The sequence below is a fragment of the Podarcis gaigeae genome, assembly GCF_964106915.1.
Source record: "Podarcis gaigeae genome assembly, chromosome: 5".
NCBI classification, from domain to species: Eukaryota; Metazoa; Chordata; class Lepidosauria; order Squamata; family Lacertidae; genus Podarcis; species Podarcis gaigeae.
The window spans coordinates 59496822-59509318 of NC_139681.1; the positions used below are offsets into that span (position 1 = coordinate 59496822).

General features: G+C 47.0%; 1 protein-coding gene and 1 long non-coding RNA gene across 2 annotated transcripts in view; both read left to right on the forward strand.

The window, feature by feature from the left end:
• Positions 1 to 12497, forward strand: part of LOC310845270 — a 112814-nt gene that overhangs the window by 72398 nt on the left and 27919 nt on the right. The window lies entirely within an intron of this gene.
• Positions 3790 to 12497, forward strand: part of R3HCC1L (R3H domain and coiled-coil containing 1 like) — a 34153-nt gene continuing 25445 nt past the window's right edge. Inside the window, 2 exon segments of the mRNA XM_083740041.1 lie at positions 3790 to 3997; positions 3999 to 4059. Coding sequence (XP_083596167.1) covers positions 3836 to 3997; positions 3999 to 4059 — 223 coding nt within the window. The 5' untranslated portion in view covers positions 3790 to 3835.

The window sequence follows — 12497 nt, forward strand, 5'->3', positions numbered from 1 at the left end:
CACTGAAGAAAGGGCTGCTGATAGGTGGTTACAGAGGACACTGGTGCAGAAAATCCACTGTAAGCAAGGCCCCACGACTGGCCCCTTGGCTGTGTCCAGGGCCCAGAAAATCCTGTTGGCACCCTTGCCTCAGTGTGGGAAAATGCCTTGTCATGGCAGGCATTGACCCCAGAAGCTGAAGTAGAGTCCCTCAGAGCTGGGCCATGGCATGCCAGGAAGTGGGAGTTAATGAATCATGATTTAATGGCACTTCCACAGCCTCCTCCTTGTGTGATGAAGATGTCAGCCCATCTACCTTACCTCCTTTCCTGAAAGGACTGGGGACACCCGGCCTGGCAGAGATTCAATCATAGAGACATAGGCCAGGGCTGGCCTCTGACGCTGAGACAGAAACCGAAAGGTGATAACACAAGACCTAATTCCAAATGGTCCAGACCAACCTACACAGTTCACCAGACAGGGTCTCAGACAGGAAAGTCTTCCTTCAGACTCTTCTAATGATTGGCTTTAACTGGAGAAGACAGTGAGAAATGGAACCTGGGACCTTATATGTATAAACACTCTGTCACAGAGAGGGAGGTTATTACAGTATCAGAACTGGAATCCTGGGGAGTCTGCATGGCAAAGGAACAGAAGGCCGTAGAGACAGCAGTGGTGCAGGAACAACACCAACACCCTCCTTGTTTGCTGGCCTGAGGTATGGCTTGACTGGTTGACCTGGGCCATAAAAAGTGGCACTCTGCATTTCACCAGGTGTGTACAATTAGCTGGCAGTTCCCTGGTTTTGTTGAACCTTGGAAGTCAGGGCAAAGATGGTGTTCAAGATGAGGAATGGGAAAAGGGAAACTCCTTGTTCAAAATGGGGAGGCTGGTCTAGCATCGGGATATGAGACAGTAGAGGCGGGAACAGAGTTTGATAAGAGAAGTTATATGATTAAGATACAAAAGATTGTGGAGCAGTAGGACATCTCTCGTCCACACGAGGTATGCTTGCCCAGCGACATCACAGAAGAAGAAATAATAGAACAAAAAAGGTAGAAATTGTAGGAACAAAACTACTGTATCTTGTGGATTCAGAGGGAGCCAGGTGTTATGGTACCAAGGGGAAATCCTAGCATGGCTGAAATCTCCAGGAAAGGGAGACTCCAGAGATTCTAGACTCAAAAAGAAACATGTAGATCCAAGCGCATGTCAACTGGGAGATGTCAGCATGCTTCTACCAAGGTCCAGAAAAACCAATTTGTTGGTGAGCCAACTACAATATGGGTCTGATGGCTTTAGCACAGTAATTTGTAACTCCCAGAGGTTCTCAGCTAATAATCGGGTAAGGTCCAAGGAAGTTAAAGACGCAACTCTTCTGCGCAGAGTCTTAACCCAGAGCTTGATCCTGACAATCCCATAAATCTTGGCTACGTGTGCCTCCCAGCCGCACTCCCTGTTGGCTCCAGTTTTACTCAAAACATGTACATTTTCAGTGTTGTCAGTGTCTTGTTATCAGCATCAGCCTTCCGCTTTGGCAGTTCTCAAGAGATCCTGCCGGTTGGTGCTTGTGTGACACTGCAATGTGGCATTGCCATTCTTCAGTTACACATGAACACGCTCACCAGAATCAGATAAGCAGCGTCAAACAGAAGTGTTCAGAGAGAAAAGAAGTTCAGGAGAAAAAGGTAGTCTCCTTTTAGCCTGAATACCTGGGGGACTTAGCATTCCACATGGGTCAGTCTTTTATGCCCTAGATCTCCGTCACATCATAAAACATCAAAAAAGCTTCCGGTACAAGCTTCAGTAAAAGGCAGAACCACCAGCCTCCAGAAAATCAGCTTACAATGTGCCACAAACCAGCTGTGGATGCATCACAGATGGGAGCCTATAAGATAAATAGCTCAAGAAGACTCAAGCTAATATGCCAGGCCCCCTTTTGCAGAGTGGACTACTTCCTGGCCCATATATGATAAGCAGCTAGTCCCTATATCATTCAATTACAGCAAACAACTTATTTATTTATTGTGACAGTGCCAGGCCCATGGATGTGATGGAATCCCAGTTACAATTGGCTTATTTAATTGACCCTCAGTACTAATCGTTGACATGGACTAGGGAACATAATATCTTTTGTGGCAATATTGGTGGGGCAATAACGTGTCTAGACCATAGCTGTCAACCTTCCCTTTTTTTGGTGGGAAATCCCCTTATTCCAGCGCCGTTTCCCACTGCTTCCTGCTGCTATCCCGGATTGTTAGATATCCTGTAGACTGTCCCCAGCACAGGTGAGGCTGCTGATCCCTTATTTTTGAGGCTGCTGATCCCTTATTTTCAAATCTGAAAGTTGACAGCTATGGTCTAGATGCTACATTTTGTCACAGTCAAAGCAAGGCCATTGTTGGAGGTTTCAGGTAGGTCTCCTAGATGGCTTTACACCCATGGCCAGCTCTACCAGGAAATAGTGAGTCACCTCAACTGAAACAAAGGGAGCCTATAGACCTAGGTGTGGCATGTGGCCCATCCTGCCCCACCCCAACCCTTCTGTCCTCAGGTGCTGTAGAAGACCCTGTCCCATGGCTAATGTCAGAATAAGATTTAACTGGGGGGGAGTTGTATCTGGAGTTGTCAGTTGAAATTAGTCTTGTACTTTGAACTTTGGTTGAATGGAGACATGGCTTAGTAGGACTTAACTCTGGAACAATAAATTCTACTGCTGCAGCTGTTCCGGTTTGTGGCATTTGCCCTCCTTACAGACCAGTGAGGTAGCCTGGAGTGGTGTGATTTATTCAGCAGCAGTTGCCAATGGAGTTGGCTGGGTGCATAGTAGAGACACCACTGAAGAATATTGGAATGGCACAGAAGGTGTGGCTTTTGTCCTGCAACTTAGATTTCTGAAAGAGAAATCACAATTTCACGATAATCCTTTTTAAAATAATATTTTTTTATTACTTTTCAACACAAATATACAATTTTATCCAAATTTTCACAAATTATCTCTTTTTGGACTTCCTTCAGCTTCTCTGCCAATCATCCATATTTTCCTCTCGATTACGCATTCCCTAAATTTCACAATAATCCTAAATATGTTTTTACTGAAGTTATGGCCTATTGATTGAGTTGAAGGTTCTCCGCCTCCACTCCAATTCTGTCACCTGCAGCAGGTGAAAGTGAGCCCATGAGGACCTACCGACTCTTTATATATATAAAAAGAGACTTGTGGCGTCTTACAGTCTAACATGTTTACTGTATGTCACAATAAACCTGTCAGTCTTTAAGATGCCACAGGAGTGTTGCTTTTTGCTGCAACAGCTTCATAGCAGGTTTTTTTTTTGGGGGGGGGTTGAATTTACTTTGTGATGATCCCCCAAGCTAGTGCTTTTAGAAGCCTATTGTTGGCATATATCTGTCTCAATAGACAATGGAGTGTGCCTCCGGGGGTGAAGTCAAAACCACTGTGTTATTAGCACCAAAGTGACCTCCCTGGGTACAAGTCTGGGTAACGTATGGAGGTCCTGGGCTGCCCAGATGACAACTCCCATCTTCAGGATTTACCCACGTGGGACCTTTCACACGACCCAAATACCTTGATTGTCTTTGGGTGCTGAGGGCACACCAAGTTTTCCTCAAATCTATACCCGGAAGCGCGCCTTCTGCTTCCTCGGGGATGGCAAAGAGTACGCGTGAACAGATGCAGATGCTTTCCCCCGCTGATGACAGAAACGCACGTGTGATTCACGGGGAGCGGGTGTGTGGGAATGCTTTATAGGTTCCGGACAGTCACAAGGCGCCTCTTGCCAGCCGCGTTACACCCCAGCACTGCAGTCGATGGCAGCACGGAGAGCCGACTGCGCGAATGCCACTGGGTCGTTTCGTGGGCGCTGTGAACGGCATCCGCCATGGCAAAGAGATAGAACGCGATGGAATGAGAACACGCTTGCGGAGCAGGCACTCCTATACCCCCCCTACGGACTACATTTCCCAGCATTCCTCGCCATGGAGGGGCGGGGCCAGGCTGGGGGCGGGCGGAAGCGGCGAAGGCGGAAGCAACAGAGCCAGCACGACCCTGCCGTGCGCCCGGTAACTTGTCTCTTCCCCACCCCCCAAACTTTCCTATATCGGGTCCTAAAAACAGTTTATTTGCCTTCCTCCTGCTGCCCTTTTCCCACTTTAGGACTGGACTCTCCTAATATCGACACCTTTTGCTGTTGGTCCTCCCCCGCACCCCGCGGTGTTCCTCCATCCCATAATGTGACGGGGGGTATTACTGCGTCCTCCCCGCAGAAGCTTATTGCACTCGAGCAACAGGCGGGGAGCAGTTTATTTCCACGAAGGAAGCGGCTGGGGCTTGAACTTTAGATAGATGAGTCGTCTCTGCATGTAATATCCAAGATCACTTTTATCCATATAAAGCAATAGGACAGGCGGGTTGTATTTTTACCTGGAAGCCCCACGCTGACTGGAAAACCTTGCCCCGTGGTTCAGGTGGGGGCCGGGTCGTGCTGTGGTTGCTGTCCAGGGAGATTCAGCCTTGTGTTAGAACTTTTCCAGACGGGCGTCGTGTTTGCGCATCACAAGGGCAGTTGTTCTCTTCCTTCAAGTTCACACTTCTGCCGTGGGGTTATTGCATTTCCCCATCGCGCATGCAGCGCTTTGTCACTGGGTAAATCTTTCTTTCCTTAGTAGAAGCTTTTGAGTTACCTCGTGAAATACAGTTTTGCAGTTATGATGAGCTTCGGTTGGATAATGCCTGTGACATCAGTGGCACTGAGGATCACAACTCTTCCTGATGTTTGTGCCGTTTTAGAGAACTCTTTTTAAAGTCATATTTGCCTTTCATTGCTTTTTTAATCGGGAAGATGGTGTGATTCCAGATACGTGTTGTCTTGATAGTTGCTTAAATGCTGACTGCTTCTACTGGAACACACACACACACCCCCCAGATCCACGAGGTTTCTGTTGCTTGTTATTTTTTAAAAAAATTGGTGCTCCTACTCACCCCCCAAATCAACGTGGTATTTTCCCCACCAGCAGCAAGTCTATTCTATGGCTGAAATCCTATGTATCATATCTCAATGGAAAAGGCATTTAAAAGCTGTGGTGAAAGGATTCAAGATGCTTATGTAAATTTTAACATCCTTTTTAGTGGGCAAATAGCAACTGTCCACTAAGAGATCTTAGTTAATTTTGCAACAAGTCATAGGAGAAGAAGTAGCCCCTTACATACATTGGCTCGGTTTCTTAAAGCCTTCTAGTTCACAACCAGCCTGATGCCTGGAAGATAATAGAAGCCAGTACAAATATATGCATCTGGGTAAATTTCCTTTGTGTAAGAGTGATAAAAGAATTTCAGTTATCCCCCACTGCCCTGCATGGTATTCAGTTATCTCTGCCTATAGTTTTGTGTGGGATGTGAAAGTATCCATGACTAGCCCTGGAATAGATTAGATTAATGCTGTGGCAGTGGGGGGGGGGGGGCCTTCAATAGACTACAACTCCCATGATTCCTAACCATCGGCTGTTCGTTGAGGGGAACTGGAGTCCAGCAATAACTGGACAGGTTACCCATCCTGGTACAATGAACTGTCTTTGAAACTCCTTGTACCAGATTTCCCCCCACCACACATCCAGACTCCTGGTCCTAGGAACCCTCTTGCCTGCAGCAGTCTCAGAGACTTTGTGCTCCTTACCTTACGTGGGTCTCCTGCTCTGAGTTCTGGCAGTGCTTTGTGTCCTCCCTGCCTTTTAACTGGTGCTGCATTTTGGGAAGGTCATCACTGCCCCTCACCCACCAGGTGAGGCCTTTTCCTGTGCATTTTGGACAGGGGAAAATTATGTGAGCAGCAGCTATAACCCTTTTGGGTACAATGGATGAGCCATGGTAACCGCCGGGCCTTTATTGAATTAGAAAGAAATTCTGTTTGTCAGAGCCACTGCAGGAGGGAAGTTATATGGTGTCCCTCAGAAGAGCTGCGGCGTACCTCCTGACGCACTCATAGTCCCAGGCACTCGATGCCTCATAAAACACACATCCCTTCGCTCCCAGCCACCAGGCTGTGTTTTTCACTGTCTCCTGCTAGTGCATGCCATAAGTGCCATTTTTCATTGTGGTGTTTTCAGCTCTCTTGTCTTGTTCACAGGCGGCGGCTGGTGACCAGCTGTGTGGTGGATCATTTTCTGGCAAGAACAGTGCTTGTGCTGGAATTCAGATGGGGAGACGTGTTGGCTAGTCCTTTGGTAAGGAGAGGCCAGAATTTAGTTAGGGGCATAAACGTGGTTTTGCTGACAAGTTGGTGTGTACATGGCCATGCTTTTGAACTTTGCAGATTCTTTCATTAGGCAAGCACATGTAGCAACTACTAAGCCTGAGCAGTGTATAAATTATGTTATTTAAGGTGGATGCCAGTAACCTATGCCTGGCTGTGTGCTGCTTTTCTGTGATTTAGATCCTTTTGTCATTTCAGATTACAATCAAAATAAAAAAAAACTTAGGACTCTGCTGTTGAGTACATTAATGAATCCTCAATATGGCAGCTGTGAGCATCATGGTGTCCTCAGACACCCTTCTGAGCACCTGCCTTTTTTGGCCATTTGTGATTTGGGGGGCGTTTCCCTGTTTTCCTCCCCAGTGTGTTGTTTTCTTTGGGATCCACTTGTTTTAGGAGCATGTCTCTGGTCATCCCCAGTTCTTCTTTTGTGAAATGGGCATTTTGGGGTGCCCACTACAGTTTCTTAGATTTCCAAATGTGTCCCTGGCTCCAGAAGGTTGAAGGCCCCTAGTTGAATCCATTTTCTGAATAGCATTTAATGTATCATGTTATAACCTTTGGGCTCAATTTCATTTTCTCTTTCTCTTCTCTCTCTCTGAACTCTGTTTTTTAAAGTTGTGAAACCCTATTTCCATTATGTGTCCCAAACCAAATCAACTGTGTTTCTCCACTCCTGTTAAAACGCTCAGTTCCTACTTGGGGGAAGAAATTCACACAATTAAGAGAGTGAGATGTAAGCATAGAGGTTCTGGGGGAGCACAAAGTGACTGGGGGGAAATTGCAAAGAGAGCAGCAAACAAGTTAGACAACTGTCTCCCTCCCAGGTTTTCAAGATTGCCTCTGCAGCCTAGGAGACTCAGCACCTATTGTCCTTTGCAAAAATAGAATTCTGTGGATTCCAACTTCTGACCAGTGAACTCAGTTTTCTAATGGGCGAAGCTGTTGAAGCTGCAGCCCATGTTTGAGGAATTGTGGGCTTCACGTTTGCTGTGTGGGCTTCAAGTGGATGGGTGTGGGAAGGGCCAAGCAGGCATCCTTTGGCTTAGTGGGCATGAATTATTCTCAGGAGTGTGGGTACTAAGGCTGGGTCAGGAAGGGCAGGCAGTACAGCCAGCCTCTCACTGTGAAGCCCGTCAGCTGTCCTGCAAGAGCTGCCACTAGGGATGGCTTGAGGCCCATTGCCATCCCTGTTTAGGCTTTGCAGTCTTGGTGAGCCTATACGGACCCTGTACAACAGAAAGGCTGCTTCTTGTGGGAGAAGGACATACTGAGTGTTGAATATGGCTGTCTGAGCACAGAACTGAAGGAAAGGAGGAGCTTGCCTAAGGGATTCATGGAGGGGCATCTTGCGCATGGGAGATCAAAGGCCCACCCACCACTGAGAATGTCACTTTGGCCTCTGCCTCTTTTAATCTGCCAGGTCTACCCCACCAATTCCATCCACTTTGCCGGGTTCCTTTGGGCAAAGCTGATCTTCCTGATTGTGGGTGCATCTTGCCTGTCATCCCCCCTTCCTCTGGGGTGTGATGTTTCTGCAGCCTGAAATAGCAGCAGCTCTTTCATCATTGTCAGCTCATCTCCAATTTGCTCTCACCCTGTGTCTCTTTCCAGGTTTCTGTCCCTGCTCAGCGCCTGCATTTCCCGTCTCTGCAAGCTGTGCCTTGCCCGGCTGAATCGCGTCTTATTTCTAGCCTCCCTCACTTCCTTTGAATTATTTCCTTGTTCTCTCAGCTCTTTGCCGCAAATTCCCCTTTAGTGTCATCTGCAAATGTAATTGTCAGGCATTTGGGAAATAAAAATTGAGGAAACTTTCCCTGAAGTTCAGTTGCATCGAATTTTAATGCTGTTTCTCCACTCAGTATCTTTTTATGGCAATTCTGACGGAGTTGGTCTTGTGCTCTTTTAATCCTGGGTGCCCCTGATCCCATCACTGTCACTCGTTCTTTGTCTCCCCCTTTTCCTATACCCTGTATTGATGCTATGCTTGGCAGCAGACATTTTAGAAATTGCACGTCCCTTTCCTCTGCCGGAAACCCAGCCATGCTTAGGGAGAAGCTGCATTTAGAGGGCAATAATAATAATAAAAAGCAGCTAGGTGGGGAACGCAAGAACCAGCAATGCAAGTTGCCTCTTGCTTAGACCCCCCCCCTCTTGCCATTAGCAATAGCTTATCTGGGGTTCAGTCAGCTCATTAGCTAAACCTGATTTGGCCTGGTGTGCATGTTATCAGGAGGTGCTGGTTTTAGATGTATATGTGCTGGATATTTTTTTCACAAGGTCATTCCTTTCATCTTTTTAAATAATCTTATTCCTGTTGGACTCCTTGTTATTTTCATCTCTCTCCCTTTTTATTGATGTGCTCTCTGGCTGGGCCTCTGCCCTTGATATATCTGTACAATCCTGCCTAATTCCCTTAGTTCTTTTGGTCAGACATTAATTCACTTTCCTCCGTGGTTGCATTGTCTTTTCCATGCAGCCTTAAAGGAATGCCATTGACTCCAGACCCCATTCTTATGTCCGACTGGTGTTAGTGCTTAACTCAGGAGATGGGCAACGGGCAGAAAATGAACCGCTTCCTCTGTTGTGTCTTATTATTTTTAAAGAGATTTGTCTTTGCATGTTTGGAATTGCCTCGTGAAGTGCAATTGATTCCCTGTTCTTTGTGTGGGTCTTTATAGTTCATTGGGGAATCAAGTATGGAGGGCAAGAGGGTTTTTCCCTGTTATAAAAGAAAAGAATGTAGAATAATATAGATGTGAAATTGTATGACTCCAAAAGGTGATTGAGAATCAGGGCAGGGGTGGGATATGGATCTCCTGCCATCCAGCTGGCTGGATTCAGAGCTACTTACTGGCTTTATGACAAGTGTTGCAAGTGTTCCTAAGGTGCAAGGGAGCATGACTGAGCCCCCAGCAATGTTTTTCCGCTTCTGCTTTGCAGGCTGCTTCCTGATGGCTGTCAGCTCAGTCTTTTGCTGCTGAATGGGAAGCTTTACACTCTTGCTCCAACAGCAAGCGTAAATGATACGGTATTTATAGCCTTCCCTCAGACCACTGTATGAAAGACCCTGCAAGTGTGGTAGCCCTCCCCACCACAGAAGATACATCACCCTCTGCCCAGGAAGACTGGGGAAGGGGCAGGAATGGTCGGAGTGGTGCAGGGCAGCTTTGCCTTGCAGGGATTTCAAAACAGAGGTTTTTGAGCTGCCTGTAGGGAAGCATAAAAGCCCCCGAGGAAGCCGTGTTCTGGCCAAAGCACATTGGGCATCAATGACTAGTGCAATATTCTTCAGCATCCTGAGATTGGTTCTCCTGCTTTTTTTTTTGTATTTTTCATTGGATTGTTCCCATTCCCTACCCCCACCCCTCCCCATGGCATTAACTGGTTCCTGACCGCTGAGTTTTGAATGTTGCTGGCTTTGGCTTTTATTAGACTGTTGGATACTGCTTTTAAGGAAGCTTCATACCTGTCTAGAACCAACATTTCTTTTTTCCTGTACAGCAGATCTGAGTGCTAGGATTTGCGTTAATGCACACAGCCCATTGTCTCAACTGCTAGACTTTTGTTAGCTGTTCATAGGCATTCCCCTGGTCTACAATAATAATAAGAATAATAATTTTTTATTTATATCCCGCCCTTACCCGTTCAAAAACCAGGCTCAGGGCGGCCATCAACAAATTTAAAACACTTAATTATAAAAACAGCATAAAATACTGTAAAAAACATGAATAACAATAAAATTCAAAAATCAAAATCAATTAGATAATCCCCAGGGCTAGCTGGCTGAATTGGGCCCACGAGGAGGCCAGGAGAGAATTAGCTGTGGAGTCTCAGTGCGGGTGATCTTCATAAAAGGGGAGGGGAAGGGAAGAAAATAAAATAAAAGGTGGGCTTTAAAATAAAAGGTGGGGGAATGGGACCCTGATATTGGGGGTTGGCCCACTGCTACTTTATTTATTGCTGAGAGCAGGTAGGTGGGATTTTTTTGGTGTGTGAGAGATTATATTTAGCTTGTATTGTACCTGTGGCCTATAGTAAGGAACTTGGAGGAAAAGATTCTGCGCAGCCTCGTCATTCCTTTGCCAAGGTTTCCTTGCTGGGGAGGGGGAGGCACTCTTGCCATGTGCCTGGAGACTAAATGAGTGGCGGCGTCCAAAGGGCTTTCTAATTTGGGCTGTTTGGAGTCTCCTTGCACTTCTCTCTCTTTTATTGGCGTTATTATTTTGGAAGAAGCACCCGTTCTGCAGCACGCCATAAAGAGTGACATTGTGCATGTGCGAGCGCTGAGTGACACCTGGTGCTGTCCCTCAAGGGCACTTTGCTGTTCCCCAAGCACCGATCAAGAGCCTCTCCCAGGAAGGAGGCGGGTGGGCAGATGGAGTTCTGGTCACTGCTGAGCCCAGGGAGGGCAGCAGCCAAATCCCTCGGGCTGGTAAAGGAGCCAGCGTGAGCTTTGCTTCCTCAGTGCTCTGGGGCAAGGGAGATTTAGCACTGCCTTCCGTTCACTGCCCGGTCCAAGAGGTTGCCGTTTCTCTCCTGTGATCAAGGCTCTAAGGTTAAATATTCTATTGATGGAATTATGGATTGAGTGGAATCGGAAACCTCAAAGGCTAAAAATACAGTTTGCTGCCAGGAAACAATATAGGCTGCTGGGAGCTGCTGGGGTGCCACTTCAGCCTGTGCTGCAGCTGGTGTGGTGGATGGATTTCTGCTCTAGGGGTGTCCTGATTACACAGTAGGCTTCCCCTGTTTTTCCGATAAACAAACGAGCTCTCTGTTCCAAATAGCAGTGGCTTCAGGTCCCAGTCGCTCATCCTGGCTGTGTTCCTTTTACAGGATATCGCTTGCTTTTTGCCAAGACAGGTGCGCCAATGGAATTATATTCTGAGGATGGCTTGTAGAGAAGCCTGTTTGTGTGCATTTTCATGTGGCACATCTGCTTAGGTTTTCTTTGATGCAGTTTCTGGGTGATTTAAATATATATTTATTTATTTTGCTAAGCTTGGGTCACTATGGCAATCTGGGCTCCTGTTGCTCAGCAGGCCCAGTGGGCTTTGTCTTTTGTCTTATGTTTTTCCTTAGATCAGCCCCGTACAACCTGATGCCTGAGGACTGGTGGCAGCTTAGTTGTGACCACCTGGGAGAATTCCAGATGCCCCTTAGTGGTGGTCCTTTCCCCTGCTGCATAGGAAATCCCACCAAAAATCTACTAGGACCTGAGCTTTCAGTGTCGCTTTGCCTACACTCCATCTCAGAGGCATGTGAAGGAGCTGGCACCAGCTTTTCCAGTCGGCTTGCTGTGTCACTTGGCCTGCCTCAAGGTGCCTGTTGCTGGCAGAATGAAAGCCACTCTGTTGCCACTGAATTCCAAGAAGGGAAGAGTAGGTGTTGCAAGCAGAGGAACAGAAGCAAAGAAAGGCAGTGGAGGAAGAAAAGGGAGGGCAGGTGAATGGGCTCACAGAAAGTCTTATAGGGTGAGAAAAGAGGAAATGACTGGTTAATGAACAGAGGCCAGAGAAGAGGGCCATAGGGTGCTGATAGGAAAGAACATGGAGTGAAAGAGGTGAGGACCCTAAGAGACTTGATGTGATCCAGAAAATGAAGAGCATTTAAGGTACAGAGAGAAAACAGGGAGTAAAAGTCATGGAGGCTGCAGGAAAATGGGGTAACTGAGAGCTAGATAAGAGCATTTGGAGAGAGAAAGAAGGAGTGGAGGGTTCACAGAATACTTTTGAGAGAGATGTAATGGTGCAGGGAGAGGATCGCGCTTGCGATGGGATGCAGAGAGAGAAAAACATAATAGAGAATGGATTAAAAAGAAAACACAGTTAAAATGAGAAGAAAAACACTCATGTGGTTAGCGGGAAAAGTCTCCCTCAGAGTAAGCTGAGGTGCGTACCTTCGTCTGCTTGAGAACCAACACCATTCTTTCAGTTTTGGCACAACGGCTGACTCAGCCTGGGAGCTGCCTTGTTGCTTCTGCAGTTCTTCAGCTCCTGCCTTGCCCCTTGTTGCGGACGGAGGGCTTTAGCGCAGAAGTTAGTGCAGCAAGTTGGAAGTTACGTTGCTCGGTGTAGTGTGAAAAGGAGACACGCCAAGGGACACTGATTCGACCCTCTTGAGCATGAAATGGGTTGGTGCCGAGGCGTGGCGGGGGGCGTCTGATGGAGTGTGTAATAGACTGCGGATGCAAGGGAGATACAGGATCCAAAGGAATGGAATTTGTGGGCTGCAGTTTCTCTCCCTGCC